Genomic DNA, 15,919 nt, shown 5'->3' with positions numbered 1-15,919 from the left:
CCATTGGGCCATTACCGAATATATCAAATTTGCTATAGCCATCCAAGAAGGAGCGACTTTGGGCCGTTGCAGGCCCAGCAGATGATTCACCAAGTTTGCTTCAAATCTCCAGAGAATCTCGCAAGGGGATCAGGCTCAAGAAGAGTTTCAGTTTCTCCAGCAGTCAAACGAAGGGTAGGAAAAGCTTGCAAAGCAAACTGAAACCGTCGGCCGACTGCATTCCAGTCCGCATTCCATCGCCATTCAAACGACCACATCCCTGACCAGCCTGGCCGTACACCAAACATACGGATAGTTTCTCTGGTACCAGTTGACGAAGGTCTTCTTCAATGCGATTCGCGGCACAGTGGCCCAGCTGCCTCCTAGACAGACATTGTGCTTACCGTCGAAGAAGTCGGCGGTATACCCGGGATACAAGTCCATGGCTTTGAACCCTTCATGTGGCGCCAACGGTGTGCTGGTCCATTCCCACAGACCCCCAAGATCGCTCTGTCCACGGAGTCGGTCGCCGTTGCCGGTCACGGGCGTTGGATGCCAGTGGCGGAAGGCTACATTGCGATCACCGAGCTCGACGAAGAGCTCATTGGGGTCCAGCGGGGGACCTTCTGCACTACCGTTGACGACACCGTTCGACTGATGGCCTGATGGAGGTGTCTCTTGGACGCCATCATTGGAGAGATGCCTGTGACGGTCAGCCTGATCTTCGCATTGCCTTTTCATGCAGACTTACCCGTTCACGGCTGAAATCAGCTTGCTAGTAACCTTCTGCAAGACGCTGTCTTGGTTCTCCACGTACTGGTAAAGGCTCCGAGCCTCTTCCAGTGTAGGAATGCGTCCATCGGACCATTCTGCGTAGGCTGCCAATTCGTCGTACGAAGCCATCACAGGCCAGTCCAAGGCATATTTGAGAGGGATGAGGCCGTAGACCGTTCGAACAGCCTTGCCTTCGACAAAGGAGGGGCTGGCCATCTCGAGCTCATCCTGGACATGGCCATTCACACCGTTTGTGCCGTTGGTTCCATTGAGATGCGTACCTGCTTTGGAGGCTGTCCATGAAGCGGGTAGGGAATCCTTGTGGGTGACTTCCAAGAAGCGAGCGTATTCGCCATTGCTGATTGGGCGACTTTGAGCCTCGAAATCGTGGACAGCTACTGTGCGTGATGGCCTCTCGTTATCCCAGCCGAAGTACCTGTCAGGGCCGAAGTCGTTTTCTGGATCGTCCAACCCAATCTTAACTTCGCTCGCAGGGATGCGGTGCCACTTGTTTGCGCTACGGTTCGTGCGAGCCTCGGCGGCTAAGGCTTTGAAGTCGGGCAAATCCCGGCCAGGTGGCGGCAGGACGCGCTCACTCTGAAGCAGCATGTAGAGGAAGGTTTCCAGATGCATGGCCTCGTGCTCATAAGCGAGCCACAGGCCACGGCTGAGCTTGCGGTCAGTGTATGCTCGGCCGGAGTGAATGCTCTCGACGATACGTTCTCGAACACGCTGCGAATAGACCATGATCTCCTGCAGGGGAGGCCAGGAGTCCGGGATCTCACTGTGGTCATGGCACAGTTCGGGATTGTCCACATCTGATGCGCCTTCAGCTCTGCGCCCTGGTCAAATGGTTGGTTAACAACATACCTGGATCAATGCCTCGCTCAAATATGGACCTATAGTATGCCGGTTCTGTCGCCTTTTCTTTCGTGGCGTTCATGTAGTGAATATCTGTGGAGCAGGTCAGTATATATGGGGCTAGATCAGCATCTCTACGTACCTGCAAACGTAGGAATATGGCCCAGATAAAAGATCAAGTCATTTCGTAGCTTGATAGGTTTGTTGACCAACTCGTCCTTCGGGACCATGGACTTGGTCACCGTATCCCAAGCCGCCCATAGTTGTCGCCAATCGTCGAGCGAAGGGGCAGGGCTCGCAGCAAACTCCGCCGGTTTGCTGGGGAAACTGATAGTGGACGGCGACAAAAGATGAACGACTGAGTAGCACAGTCAGTACAGAGTTAGTTCCACTGCAAGCAAACTCACAATAATCATTGGTCTTGTTGCCGTAAGACATCTGAGGGATCAGGCCAGTAGCATGCCAGAGAGCATCTCGTTCCTCCTCCGAGTACTTGAAGGCGTCCTCCAAATGGACTTTTTCGCCCTTTTCAAAGGAGAAGTCTTTGTTGTTGATCGTCTTCAAGGCCACGTATGAAGCCTGGTGTTTGTTCTGCTTGTCATCATATAGACGGTCGATCCCCCATTCATCCTGTTTGAATGCCTCGTAGCCCAGAATGTTGTTAGCATGGGTAAGGCCGTTGCGATAAAAGCGCTCGGTCACATTCAAAGAGTCGTTGTAGGCAGGGAAGACGCGGCCAGGCTGCTGGCATCCGTCGAGTCCCACCATCACAAAGTCCGATGGCGCCAAGACTTTCTTGAAGGAAGCAAGGAACTGAGCGGCCTCCTCTCGAGTGAAGTTGCCCAAGGAAGAGCCCATGGTCATGACACAGGTGGTCATGGCGTCATCCGTAGATTTCTTCAGCCAGGAAAGAGCATCGTCATAGGTACCATGCAAGGCCCGGAAAGTGACATGGTGGAATGCTTTGATGTCCAACTCGGCAAAAGTACGCTTGAGTTCGGACAGTGATAGATCCAGGGCATAATACTCGACATTCTTGTTGGCCTTCTCAAATGCTTCCAGAAGGATGTTGACCTTGCGGAGGTTCCTATAAGCCATCCCACGTCAGCCTGATGAGATATATCGTGTCGGGGCAACCCAACTCACCCGCTGCCCAGTTCAACAAGACGAGCACCGGGTGGAATTTGTTCAACGATCTTGCTGGCATGTCTTGTGAGAGTGTCTATTTCCGCGTTGGTGAGGTAGTATTCATCCAAATAGGTGATCTCCTCAAACAGCTTGAGACCCTTTTCTAATTACAATTGTTTAGTGTGTGCCTCAAACAACAAGAACCTCTGTACCGTCATAGAGCAGCAAGGTTGGGAACGTGCGTGGCTGCCCCTTGGGAGGATTGAGAGACCCCTTCAGAGTTTCGAGCAGGGACTGGTCTGCGTTGTCACTCCTGATGTCGAGAATCGGCACACCGGCTGAAGTGTGGGTGGCCATGGTCACGACTGGGGGAAATGAGAAGGCTTGGGGATGAAGTACGGGTCACAGGTAGATATCTGACAGGGGGGGAACGAACCAAAATATACACTGCAGAGTAGGTAGAGATGGGAAAGAGATTCATGATCCTTGAATCCACGGGACACAACAACTCAACGTATGCTGGGTCGAGGTTCCACAATTACCCCGGGAATGGTTGGACCATTGGCCAGGCAGGGCAAGTCGGGAACTTACCAATAGGAGCAGGTCATGTCCACTCCACCGAACTGCTGAGGCTTTTCTCCAGCTTGCGCCCTGTAAGATGGCGTCCTTGAGTGGCTGTGGAGTAGACAAACGTGCCGGAACCGTGGCGAGGATCCAGCCCTTGACGTTATGGATGCGAGTAACGCATGATCTGTCAACACAAACATGGCACTCCCAAGACCTGAGAGGGCCAGACAGGGGCTAAGGTAACCGCAGAGATTTCATGATCAGGAACGAGGCACAACGGTAGGTGATTCGAGAATCCCAGCCCGCCTCCTAGCGAACCGCTTTCAGCCAGACGGATCCCAAATGTGGAGGGTGGAGGGGGGGCCCGGCATTGCTGACGATGACGACACGAAGAATCCCGAACCCGAGAAGCCATCAAACTCCTCTTAAGGTGCTTGATGGTGACGATTATGAACCGGAAATAGGAGCACAGGGCTTGGTGTCAGCGGGACTGGGCAGGTGGGAGAAGTTTTCTGCTAGCAAATTTGTGTTTTCTAAAGGCTGGACGGATGGCATGAGGTGAGGTGAGGGGGGAGCACAAAGGAGGGGCAACGGCCCGTGACCGGAAACCCTAGACTGCTTCGGGCGTTCGTAGACGTAGTAGACGTGGTAGTGTGAGGACTAGCGAGCTAGATACGTGGTATGAAGCTTCGTGGGCAGTTCTGCACGAGCGTGTCAATGGCTGTCGCGTACCTTTTCGAACATCTCATCAGGCACCTGCAGGCATCACACCGAGATGGCCAAACAAGGCAAGTAAGCCAGAGAAAGAACATGGCTCGATAGTAAGCCAGACGAGTGGGCCTTCGGAACTGTTGGTGCTGTATTCCGTAATCACAGCTGCGGCAGCTCATGACAACTTGGAAGTCTACTACTACCACGACGAGCTGAACATACCTAGGTTGTAACTGAAAGCTATACGCAGTCATAAAGCGGCATCATGTGGCCTCCGAATGCTCCGGGTATCAGTCATAAAGCGGCATCTCGGCGTATCTTAGAGCCGTGCCCTCGTAATCCGTGACCTGCACCGACTCACCGTTAACGGGACGGAAAAATAAACGGCCGGCAATCTCTCCCGCGAAGCCACTATTCCCAATACAGCAAGAAAATAATACAGCAGGCGCGCCCTCCACAGCTTCACGCTGAGCTTCACAAATTGCATCGAACTCGTCCACATCCCATTCGCAATACTCCTCCACCCACAATTGTCTTCCCAACGCGTTGATACCTCGCATGATATCATAAATCTAGCCTTTCCGTGTATCAGTCCCACCGACGCCGATCTATCAATGTTGCCCTGGGTCTCGATGATGGTCGCCCGTGCCTCTCCCCCTCCATTTGCTTGATCGACCCGCCTATCCTTTTCTCTCCTCCATTCCAGATCGGCCACCATGTCGAAGTCAGGCAACCTTGCTGCTCTGTCGGCCATCCTGAGCCCCGGAGAAACACCTACCATCTACTACGCCGAGGACCCTCCATACCTCCCTCGAATTCTTGTCTTCTACTACCCCGTCCAAGCTGTGGGCTCTCTGGCCTCGACTTCACGCATCCGAACCACCATCCTCTCCGCAGCTGGCTTCAAGAGCTATGGCGCATTCTCAGTTGCTCCGAACAGCAGTTACTACTCTGCAGTCCACAAGTTACCAGAAGACAAACAACGAGATGATGTCTCCCGGGGCATTGCCTTTGCGCTTTGTCGCTACTTCTCCGAAGTGCCAACTGAGGTCAAGAATGCCATTGCCGAGGAGAACTTGCACCATGGCATTGCTCTGAAATGGGGCCAGACCCATGCTGCTCAGGTCACATGCCGAATGTGCAAAGTCATCAACACCGAAGAGATAGTTGAGGCTCTCCGCCCTTTTTCCAAGGAAAGGCCTGCAAGTCCGCAGACACCCACCAGACCCTTAGCTTCCATCAGAAAGACCCGGCCATCTATCCTACCCCCTGAAAGTGGTGGTCATGGTATTAGTCGCGTCAATCACGCCTTCACCCCATCCAAGAGGATACTCAGTGGTCACTCAAAACGTTCTCCGTCCATCTCTACACCGGCAGCTCGAAAGGCAAGCTCGACATTTGACCCAAAGCACTCGGTTCAGCAACTTGAGTCATTACGCTTCAAGATGTGCGAGTTTGTGGACACTGAAGATAGGTACATTACCCGTCTTCAAGAATTGATCGAACTTGTCACCAACCAGGGTCGTACCCCAAAGTCTTTGAGCTCCAAATTCTCGAGCTCACGCAATCAAAAGGCCGTGAATGCCATGATCCAGTTTCCCTCTCTGCTGGACCAGATCAAGGACTTAAATCTGGCTTTCCTCGATGATATTGAGACGGCGCTCCACTGCTCTGAAGATGCTGCTTTGACCTTCTTGGACTCTGCGCCAGCGAATCCGCAGCTCCTCACTAACGCCAAAGATCCTATGGGTGTCTACAGTTTTGCCAAAGTGCTTCTGAACCACTTCCCGAAATTTCCCATGCCCTACCGGGAATACCTGGACCTGCATTCTCAGGTCTCTTCAAATCTCGATCAATTTTTGCGAGAAGGTACCACTTCAATCCAGCAGGCCCCGTCTCTGCTTATGGAGCCAGCTCAGCGTATCTCAAGGTATGGCCTTTACATCGACACTATGCTTCCGCATGTGCCTTCCAATTTCACCGTTGCAATACGGGCTCTGGAGAAAGCCAGAAAAATCATCGCTGAGATATGCGAAATGGAACCTGCGGCATCTACCATATTGGACTCTCTACGCATCGAGCATGAAGCAAAGAAAAAGGGTCTTTCCCCGACCAAGTTGCTCTCAGGCCTCACCCGATCAAATGGAACAATTCGGGAAGCCCCGGCATTAACTGGCAGTGTCAAGGAAAGAGAAGGGCCTCGCCTTTTCCCCAGTCTAGGTCGCAGCCTGAGTCGGCGGCATAAAACACCAAGGCCTGGCCTATCAAGTATCTTGTCTGAACAAGATCCTGAGAAAGTGAACAATGTTCAGTCTCGAACCGACGAGAACAGGCCCCTCACGTCGTCTTCAGCGCTATCTTTCGGCTCCGTTAAGAGGCCGCCCACATCAGGGTCAAGTGTCAGTGCCACGAACCGCTCCACCGCAAGCGCTAGTCCAGGTCCCAATGCGCCTTCTGTATTGCTGTCAAGCAAGAAACGCATTGGTACCGGCCCTGCCCCTGCGACAGTCACAGGTAGCATCATGACAGCAAGCGTTGGCGACGGAGCCCAAACACCAACTTCATCGCAGATTCCCGGGGTCGAAAGCGTGGAGCATTACAAAAGCCAGTTGGTACGGGTGGAGGAAGAGAATTATAAGCTCCTCCAAGAAAACGCCGAGCTGAAGAGGCTGATCAGGGAATGTACCTGCGGTCGTGCGGTGCGGCGGCCATGATCAGATTCTCCTGTTGGCAAAGGTCCGTTTAACGGAGGGAAGTGATCGAGCAACCGGATTGCAGTTGAGAGAAAAAAAGTTTTAGACACAAGTTAATGAGTTACGACGATTGGGTACGGCATTTTTTGTTTGAATGCATCGACAAATTTTGAAAAGCAAATGTATTTTTACGCGAGCTGTATGGTACACGGCCACCGAATGGATTACAAGTAGGTTTTCTCCTCCTGGGAGGGCATATTGAGACACGACGCCCAACGCGTTTCGTTCAGAGAGCAGAGAGAGGCCGGAAGGGACCAACCGATCAGAGTGAAACTGCTCGAGGTATCTGAAATTGGATGGAATATGATTTGAATCTGTCCGGCCATGAGTGCCTGTTCGTGTAGAACTGGTTCAATGCTCTCGAGTAAAGAATGATTTCCTGTCACCAAGGGGGGGAGGTCATGCCCAAGGCGAGGCGATTCGGTTGTACGCTTTTCATTAATCATTCACTGAGTCACTGAGTGATCGAGGAGTGCCTTGGTGAGCAGCTAATATCTGATGATGGACTTCCCAAAAGAATGACTATGGATCCCCAGACTTTGAAATCCCCATCCCAGACGGAGGCCGGCGCTCGAGTTCATGCTCATGCCTTAGTCGCGGGGGAAAACGCCAACTTTTCAGCCTCGAACACAGTTTCAGTAGTGAGGATCCTCTTCCTCCCACTTGTGGCCCTCTTTCTTGCTGCCTGAAACTTGGCCCATCAGCCCCGTCCGCCGGTCCGTTCGTCTGTCTCCAGGACCGCGACCGGCGTCAGCTGTCGTCGTCATCATCATCATCAAACCCTTCCCGGACAGTTGCCCATCCACTCTGGCTTCTCCTCCCGTCCCGCTCCGTGTTCATCCTCAGCGCCCTCGCCTTGGCCGGATCGTCCTCGTACCAGCATCTCGCCGTGTAGTCGTCGGCGACGGTGACTAACTGGCCGTTCTGGTGGACCCAGGCGACCGCGGTGACTTCCTTTCTATGACCGTTGACGAGCGGCGTGCCCGTGTAGTAAATGGGACATTGGCCTTCCGTGGTGCTGCCGTCGTGTAGGGAACCGGACGAAAATAGGGAATTGGAGAGCGTGTTGACTGATGAGGTTCGCTGGGGCAAGCGCGGCCGTGTCGAGCGCGATGCTGAGGTATTGAGGTGAGAGACAGCTGGAGGACGACGACGTGCAGCTTTTGTCAGATACCGCTCGTCAGTCGGGAAAATCACCGCACAGTCCTCGCCTGAGCCGGCCGCCAGGAGTTCGGTGTTCTCGCTCGTCTTGCGGCGGACGGCGAGCTTGTCGTAGAAAGATCCCAGGCGGAGAGAAGGGTCGCGGAAGCCATACAACGGACCCAGTCCTTGCCCGGCTGTGCGAGAAGTTCGGAAAGGATGACTCGACGTCAGTGACATCTCGGGACATCCACCGAGCACGAGATGCGCAGTCGAATAGGCGTAGATGGTATTATCCCGACAGAGAGTATAGAGCCTGGAGCCGTCAGTGTTCGTGGCCATGGAAGTCACGCCGAAGGGCCGAAGGGCTTCATGGCTCTCTGGTTCAAGAGTCACGGAAACGGGGTTAGGTCTGCCAGATCGTTGTTTGTACGATGCCCGCATGTCCCAGAGCTTGATCATGGCGTTGTGCTCCGAAGCGGTCGCGAGCATATGTGGGCGAGTGTCACTGATGAACGCACAAGTAGTGACCGCAAAGTCAATTCTGGAGGACAGTCCAGTACGCTTGCCGTTCGGGAACTTGGGCTTGTCCCAAGACGTGTGCGCATCCCGTATCTCGACTTTGGAGGTGACTCGTCTACTGTGATCAAGGAAGTGAGGTGCGCGTTGCAGGGGCATGATATCCAGTGTTCCTACGGGCTGGGCACACCGGAGATCCCATAGACTGACACTACCATCTCGGGAGCAGGTTGCAAGAATCTGGTCCCCCGAACCAGGCTGCCATTGCACGCGTTTTATGGAACCCATATGGCCGATCAATGTATGGGTGGACGTTTGTGTCTCCACGTCGATTATCCGACAGGTTTGGTCGCCAGAAGCCGTTGCGAGAAGTCGATCATCATGTGAAAATTCCATGTCCATTATGGCATTGTCATGAGGGTACATGCAGGATTGAAGTCGCAAGCTACCGGCATGATCGGAAGACCGTTCCGAAGCTTGATATATTTCGACCAGACCGTCCTCATTTCCGATCGCGACAGATTGTTGATGGTTGAAACTGGTAACACAAAATGGTAGTGCTCGAGGTTGGACATCATACGAGGGACTGGTGAAGAGATCTTCTGGCAGACTGTAGAATCTCGAGGTTTCATGCTGCCATAAACTGCTTTCATTGCCAAAAGGTATCGCTTTCCTTCTCCCGAGTTGTCGTGACAACAACCCTGCAGAAGTGCTCGTGGATTGATAGCGAGCAACCCGTGGAGGGTATCGCAGCATAGGTGGCAATGCTTCTTCACTCTCGTCATCGGTCTCCGAGTAAAGAGCATCATCACCATCCTTGGCATCTACCGCAGCGCCGTCTCCCTGCTGGCTGCTGGGAAACCCACAGTTGATGTTGATTGGCGAGGATGGAATAGAGGATATTGATGTGAACGAGAGCTTTCGTTTCTTTGACGGAGGTTGTGAATGTTCGCCCACAGATACCCCCAAGGGCTGATTACTTCCTAACCGACTGTTAAGATTAACGGCAGAAAGTTCTCGCAAGGCTTTCCTCGACGTCCGAACTGAACGCTTTGCCTTCTTGAGTCTTGGCGTGAAGAATCGAGTGAACCGGTTTGGAGTAATGGAAGGATTCTTCTTGATTCGACTGCTCCGACGAGGACTCCTATTTTCGTTTGGTGGAATTGCGAACGTGACAGTCTCTGACCGTACAGGTCTCTCTGGTGTATGGTCCATAGTGGAAGCTGCGAGCGCAGAGTCCGACGATGATGCTCGGGTCCCTATTATCTTCAGCTCGAAGACAACATGGTATCTCTATAGATCCGGCAGGCACAGAAGAATAAGATTGAGAAGCGGAAGCTGTTTGGGTGGCAATTGGGAAGAAGCATGAAAAAGCCCGCGAGGCTCGAGCTGGAAGAGCTCGTTACGCGTCGCGAGCCTCGTGAGCCACGCCCAGCGCGTCTCAATTTGATCCTCGATTGGAAGGTTAGCCGAGCTCTTGTCGGAGAAATTTTCTCCGCACTACCGCCTCCGAGCTTTTGATTGGTGGAATCGAATCTCTTCACAGACTGCGTTCTGGTGTTCCAAGAAAATTTCCCTATGGTCACACACTGCTCAGCCAGCCAGCCAGCAAGATCACAATCTAGGGCAAATACAAGCCCTTCTGGTCGGCGGCATTCCTCCACAGTGATGCCCTGAGACTCCTGTGTCTCAATATTCGACATGGTCTCTGCAAAGCGGAAATCCGAGGATGCAACCACAAAGCAACCAAATAAACGGCCAAGGTCCAATTCCGGTTCGAAGAGCGGAACAGCGACTGCGGAACAGGAACAGAACAAGAACCCGAAACCCAAGCCAGTCTCCATCCTCACCAAAGAACAGCCTGCTTTTCCTCGAGGTGGTGCGAGCTTACTGACTCCCCTAGAGCGGAAGCAAATTCGAGCAAGGGTTGCCCAAGATGCAGACACGGAATATAAGCATTCGCAGGATCTGTTCGGAGATGGGGAGAAAAGGGCAGACATTGGAACAGACGAGGACGACAAGTCCGGAGAAGAATTGTCAGCCAAGAAGCCTGAAAGAAGACGGCGGAAAGACAAGAAACAGTCGGCGTCCTCAGCGACCGGAACAAAGTCAGAGGTCCAAATTGGAGGCCTCAGCTATAAGCGAATAACCACAGGCTCTCTTATATTGGGTCAGATTACATCCATCAGCCCAAGAGCGCTAACCGTGGCCCTTCCGAACAACCTAGTGGGTTACGTGCCTCTGACTGCAATCTCGCCACAACTAAGTGAGAAGATCCAAGGTCTTCTCAATCAGGATCATGAAGAGCACAATGACAGTGAAAGTGACCAAGATGAGGAGCAAGACATCGCTTTGCCAGGCTATTTCCACGTTAGTCAGTACGTGCGGGTCGCAGTGACCTCCACAGAGCAGGACAGGCTTGGATCCAAATCCTCTGCACGAAAAAGAATTGAGCTGTCCGTTGAGCCGGCGTTGACCAACACAGGCTTGGACCGGTCAAACCTGGTCGCTGGCGCCGTTGTTCAAGTCTCCGTGAGCAGTGTTGAAGACCACGGGTTAGTGGTTGATCTGGCACTGGAAGACAGCAAAGTGCGCGGATTCATCTCCAAAAAACACCTACCCAGTGGAAGCTCTTTAACCACTATCAAAATCGGTGCCGTTCTGTTATGCCACGTCCTCGAACTGGGCTCCAGCAACAAGGTGGTGAAGCTCTCAGCAGACCTCTCCCAGGCCCCAATCTTGAAGTCTGCTCCGTCTGTGGATACTTTTCTTCCAGGCACAAAGGCAGAGATTTTGATCAGCAATGTCACAGACGCTGGAATTTCAGGAAAGATCATGGGCATGTTAGATGTCACGGCCGACATTGTTCATTCGGCCTCATTCAAGGACCGACAAGCGTTTCTTGCTAAATACGAGGTCGGCAAAAAGATTACTGGCCGACTAATCTGCAATTTCCCGCTTTCAGACGTGAAGAAGCTGGGGTTTTCTCTTCTGGAAAATGTCGTTGATCTGAGTAATGTCAACGATGCCGCAGACGCAGACGCAGACGGAGAAGGCGGGAGGTTGGCGCTATCTTCCACCGTCGATGCAGCATCAGTCATTTGTGTTGAGCCCGGGCTAGGCGTTTATCTGCAACTAAATCAAAACGATATAGGCTTTGCCCACGTATCTCGCCTTTCGGACAAGAAGCTGGACACTGTCTCCGAAACCAGCGGCCCGTTCAAGCTTGGGTCCGAACACAAGGTTCGAGTCCTCGAATACAACCCCATGGACAATCTCTACATATTGTCCGCTCAGAAAAGCGTGATTGAACGACCGTTTCTCAGATTCGATGACATTCCTCTGGGTGCAGTTGTCCAAGGAACGATTGAAAAATTGCTGGTCGGTCCAAGCGGAGTTCAAGGCTTGTTGGTCACCCTAGGAGAGGGCCTGACTGGTCTCGTGCCCCAAATACACATGTCTGACGTTGATTTGAAGCACCCAGAGAAGAAGTTCCGGGAGGGTCAGGCCGTCACTGCTCGAGTCTTGTCCACTGACCCTATCCGGCGCCGTCTGAGACTCACTCTTAAGAAATCTCTGGTGAACAATGACCAGAAGCCATGGCTACGCTTTGAAGATATTGAGACTGGTGATTCGACAGTAGGGACTTTGACCAAGGTCGACCGCCTTGGTGCGGTTGTCCGATTCTATGGCCCTGTCAGAGGTTTCCTCCCCGTGTCTGAGATGAGCGAAGCATATATCAAAGATGCCACGGAGCATTTTCGGGTCGGCCAGGTTGTGTCAGTAAACGCGATCAGCATCAACTCTTCGGAAAAGCGCTTGACCGTGTCTTGCAGAGATATTAACGCTCCAGGCGCGTCAATTGAAAGCGCCCTTGCGGCGTTGCAACCAGGCACTCTTACCAATGGCACCATCTTCGAAAAATCTCAAAACGACGTTTTACTGCGCTTAGAAGGATCCGACGCTATTGCGCGGTTGACTCTCGATCACATCGCCGATGGCTCTCTCAAGAAGCGAGAATCTGCAATCAGCAAAGTCCGAGTCGGCCAAAAGCTGGAAAATGTGCTCATATTGCAGGTCCTGGCAAAGAGAAGATTGGTCTTGGTATCCAACAAACAGAGCTTGGTACAAGCTGCGCAAGGTGGCACCCTGCTCCGAGGCTACGAGAAGCTTCAGCCTAATGCCATCGTGACTGGTTTCGTGAAGAATATCACAGAAGATGGCGTGTTTGTGGGCTTCGCCGCCGGCATAAACGGTCTAATAACCAAAGGTCAAGTACCCGTCGAAGCTGAAAGCGAGCCGGACTTTGGGATGGTCAAGTTACAACCTGTGAAGGCTAGAGTCCTCTCCATTGATTACAGGGGTGCAACACCGCGCTTTTGGCTGACGATGAGAGAGGCTCTCCCTGCTGAGACCGAGGCATCGAGCAGACCTGAAGCTCCTACGGATTTCCCAAGGCTCATCAATCCGGTGGATACGAGTCTTGAAACCGTCAAAGACCTATCTGTCGGGAAAGTCACAAAAGCAAGAGTCGTCTCCGTCAAAGAGACACAGATCAATGTTGAATTGGCCAAAGATGTACAAGGACGGATCGATGTTTCGGAAGTATTTGACGATTGGAAGGACATCAAAGACCGCAAGAAACCACTGAGGCAATTCTCTCCGAAGGAAGAACTCCTTGTCCGAGTCCTCGGGGCGCATGACACGAGGAACCACAGATTTCTGCCGCTGACGCATCGGAAAGGGAAGAACATTGTATTCGAACTCACCTGCAAACCAAGCTCAGTCTCGGGTCAAGAACAAGCCCGATTGACCTTGCAAGACATGACAGTCGGATCACCATGGCTTGCCTTTATCAACAACATCTCCGACGAATGTGTGTGGGTCAATATTTCACCCACCATCCGTGGAAGAATTCGAGCCATCGACATCTCCGACGATCTGTCGCTTGCTGCCAATCTCCCTCACAATTTCCCTTTGGGTTCGGCTGTACGGGCCCGAGTCCTCAATGTGGACGCCGAGAAGGGACATTTGGACCTAACCGGGCGTTCAGACGGAACGGCCAGCTCCTTGACGTTTGGCAATATTTCGGCTGGGCTGGTGCTTCCTGGCCGGGTGACGAAGGCTACCGACCACAACATCATCGTCCAGCTTAGTGAGCAGGTTGTTGGTGTTGTTGAGTTGATTGACATGGCGGACGACTACGCTGAAGCCAACCCCGCAAAGTACCAGAAAAACGATATCATTCGGGTCTGCGTGCTCAAGGTGGATGCTCCCAACAAGAAAGTCAATCTGTCAACTCGGCCTTCGAAAGTCCTCAGCTCGTCAATGGCGGTTACCGACCGAGAGATCACTTCACTCGAACAATTAGCTGTCAATGACATTGTCCGTGGGTTTATCAGTAACGTGGCCGAGAAAGGTGTTTTTGTGACGTTGGGTCATGGCATCACGGCATTTGTTCGAGTTAGTAACCTGTCGGACAGCTACCTGAAGGAGTGGAAGGATCACTTTCAGCGCGACCAGCTTGTGAAAGGGAGGGTCATTATGGTCGACAAGGATTCCGGTCACGTCCAGATCAGCTTGAAGGAGTCGGCACTGAAACCTGACTACAAAGCGCCCCTTACCTTCAACGACTTGAAGGTCGGAGATTTTGTGACGGCCAAAGTTGTCAAGGTCGAAGCCTTTGGAGTTTTCATTCTCGTGGACAATTCGGAGAACGTACGAGGACTCTGCCACCGAAGCGAGATCGCCGAACAACGAGTCGAAGACGTCAGCAAGCTGTTCAAAGAGGGGGACAAGGTTAAGGCCAAGGTGTTGAAGATCGATACTGCAAAACGCCGCATCAACTTCGGCATGAAAGCCTCCTACTTTGGTGATCCTGCAGAGGATGCTGAGAGTGAGTCTCAATCCGAGGATGAAGTCGATGAAGGCGGCGCGTCTCTCGACCAAGAACCAGAAGCTTCCGAAGCCGATGAGGAAGAGTCGTTCCAAGATGAGGACGGGCATGCTTCGGAAGAAGATGTAGAGGACGATGACGAAGGGCTTGAAGAACAGGCTGAGGAGTCAGAAGACCAGCAAAAAGGCAGCGACGTCCTACGGGACGCCACGAAGCCATCCGACAGCAAAGGCCTGTCTGTGGGAGGGTTTGATTGGTACGGGATTTCCGAACCCGCGTCAAAGAAGCGGGCGGCAGAAGCATCTGATTCAGAAGCCGAAGATCCAGCCAAAGCACCCAAGAAGAGGAAGAAGCGAGCACAGATCCAAGTAGACCGAACGGCAGATCTGGACGTCAACGGACCTCAATCGGTGGACGACTTCGAGCGGTTACTCTTGGGCGAACCGGATTCCTCTCTCCTCTGGCTCCAGTACATGGCCTTCCACCTTGACCTAGGGGACGCCGACCAAGCACGGCAGATCGGCGAACGGGCATTGAAAGCCATCGGCCTCGGTCAAGAGGAAGAAAAACTCAACGTCTGGGTGGCACTGCTCAACCTTGAAAATGCCTATGGAGATGACGAAAGTATTGAGGCTAGGTTTCAACGGGCGTGCGAGTACAACGACCCGCAAGAGATCTACTCACGGTTAACCAGCATCTACATTCAATCCGGCAAACACGACAAGGCAGACGACATGTTTCAACGCATGTTGAAGAAATTCACGCAGGACCCCAAGACGTGGATTAATTATGCGCATTTCTTATTCGACACGGTGGGTGATGCAGAGAAAGGGCGGGCACTCCTTCCTCGAGCGCTTCAGACGCTGCCTCGATTCACGCACTTTGACGTTACCTTGAAATTCGCACAGCTTGAATTCAAATCCTCCCACGGGCTCGCCGAGCGGGGACGCACGATCTTCGAAGGGTTGATCAGTTCCTTTCCCAAGAGGGTGGATCTATTCAACGTGCTTCTTGACTTGGAACTCAAGCTGGGAGAGGAGAACAAAGAGCAGGTGCGAGGCTTGTTTGAGCGAATATTCGAGGGCAAGTTGAAACCCAAGCAGGCCAAATACTTCTTCAAACGGTGGATGGAGTTCGAGGAAAAGGAAGGAGATGAGCGGCGGGTCGAGGAGGTCAAGGCCAGGGCAGCGAAGTGGATCCGGGATGCTGGCAAGTAGGTCGGCGAGGAAAGAAATATCGGTTCTGGCTGTATTCTGTGCATACTCTGGCACGATCTGGCATTCACGTCGGAAGTACCCGAAAGAGTGAGACATGGAACGGAGGAGGGCCGAGGGACGTAGGTGGTGTAACGCCTGCTGTGGATTCATCGTAGAAGGGAAAATGAGATTATGGCACAAGCTGTAGAGTCATTGTGGGTTTCATGCGACGGTGGTCTCCGATGAGCTTTCTCCTCTTCTTGTGAGAGGACGAGCATCAGATGTTTTTCTTTTCCCCTGCGGTGCCTGCGGTGCCTGACGTGCCCCTGAGGTAGAATTTCTCAGTGTGCCCAGCGAGTGCCGCAAGAAGTAAGTATTAGCCAACAGGAATTCCT

General features: G+C 52.8%; 4 protein-coding genes across 4 annotated transcripts; 2 read left to right on the top strand and 2 right to left on the bottom strand.

Annotated features, from left to right (window-relative positions):
* Window positions 1–243: 243 nt before the first annotated feature.
* Z520_00636 (uncharacterized protein) lies at window positions 244–3,099 on the bottom strand (the record flags this gene model as incomplete). Its single annotated transcript, XM_016771156.1, has 7 exons — window positions 244–682; window positions 731–1,571; window positions 1,624–1,707; window positions 1,757–1,972; window positions 2,022–2,701; window positions 2,761–2,905; window positions 2,955–3,099. 7 exons carry the CDS (start codon window positions 3,097–3,099, stop codon window positions 244–246), a joined length of 2,550 nt encoding a protein of 849 aa, XP_016638066.1.
* Window positions 3,100–4,736: 1,637 nt separating this feature from the next.
* Z520_00635 (uncharacterized protein) lies at window positions 4,737–6,734 on the top strand (the record flags this gene model as incomplete). Its single annotated transcript, XM_016771155.1, has 1 exon — window positions 4,737–6,734. One exon carries the CDS (start codon window positions 4,737–4,739, stop codon window positions 6,732–6,734), a length of 1,998 nt encoding a protein of 665 aa, XP_016638065.1.
* A 789-nt stretch (window positions 6,735–7,523) lies between these two features.
* On the bottom strand, window positions 7,524–9,647 carry Z520_00634 (uncharacterized protein; the record flags this gene model as incomplete). The annotated part of the gene is made up of 1 exon (XM_016771154.1): window positions 7,524–9,647. One exon carries the CDS (start codon window positions 9,645–9,647, stop codon window positions 7,524–7,526), a length of 2,124 nt encoding a protein of 707 aa, XP_016638064.1.
* Window positions 9,648–10,133: 486 nt separating this feature from the next.
* Window positions 10,134–15,545, top strand: Z520_00633 (uncharacterized protein; the record flags this gene model as incomplete). The annotated part of the gene is made up of 1 exon (XM_016771153.1): window positions 10,134–15,545. The coding sequence occupies one exon, from the start codon at window positions 10,134–10,136 to the stop codon at window positions 15,543–15,545; it is 5,412 nt and encodes a 1,803-aa protein (XP_016638063.1).
* Window positions 15,546–15,919: the final 374 nt, after the last annotated feature.

The sequence above is a fragment of the Fonsecaea multimorphosa genome (assembly GCF_000836435.1).
Source record: "Fonsecaea multimorphosa CBS 102226 unplaced genomic scaffold supercont1.1, whole genome shotgun sequence".
NCBI classification, from domain to species: domain Eukaryota; kingdom Fungi; phylum Ascomycota; class Eurotiomycetes; order Chaetothyriales; family Herpotrichiellaceae; genus Fonsecaea; species Fonsecaea multimorphosa.
This window is presented reverse-complemented; position numbering and strand designations above follow the sequence as displayed.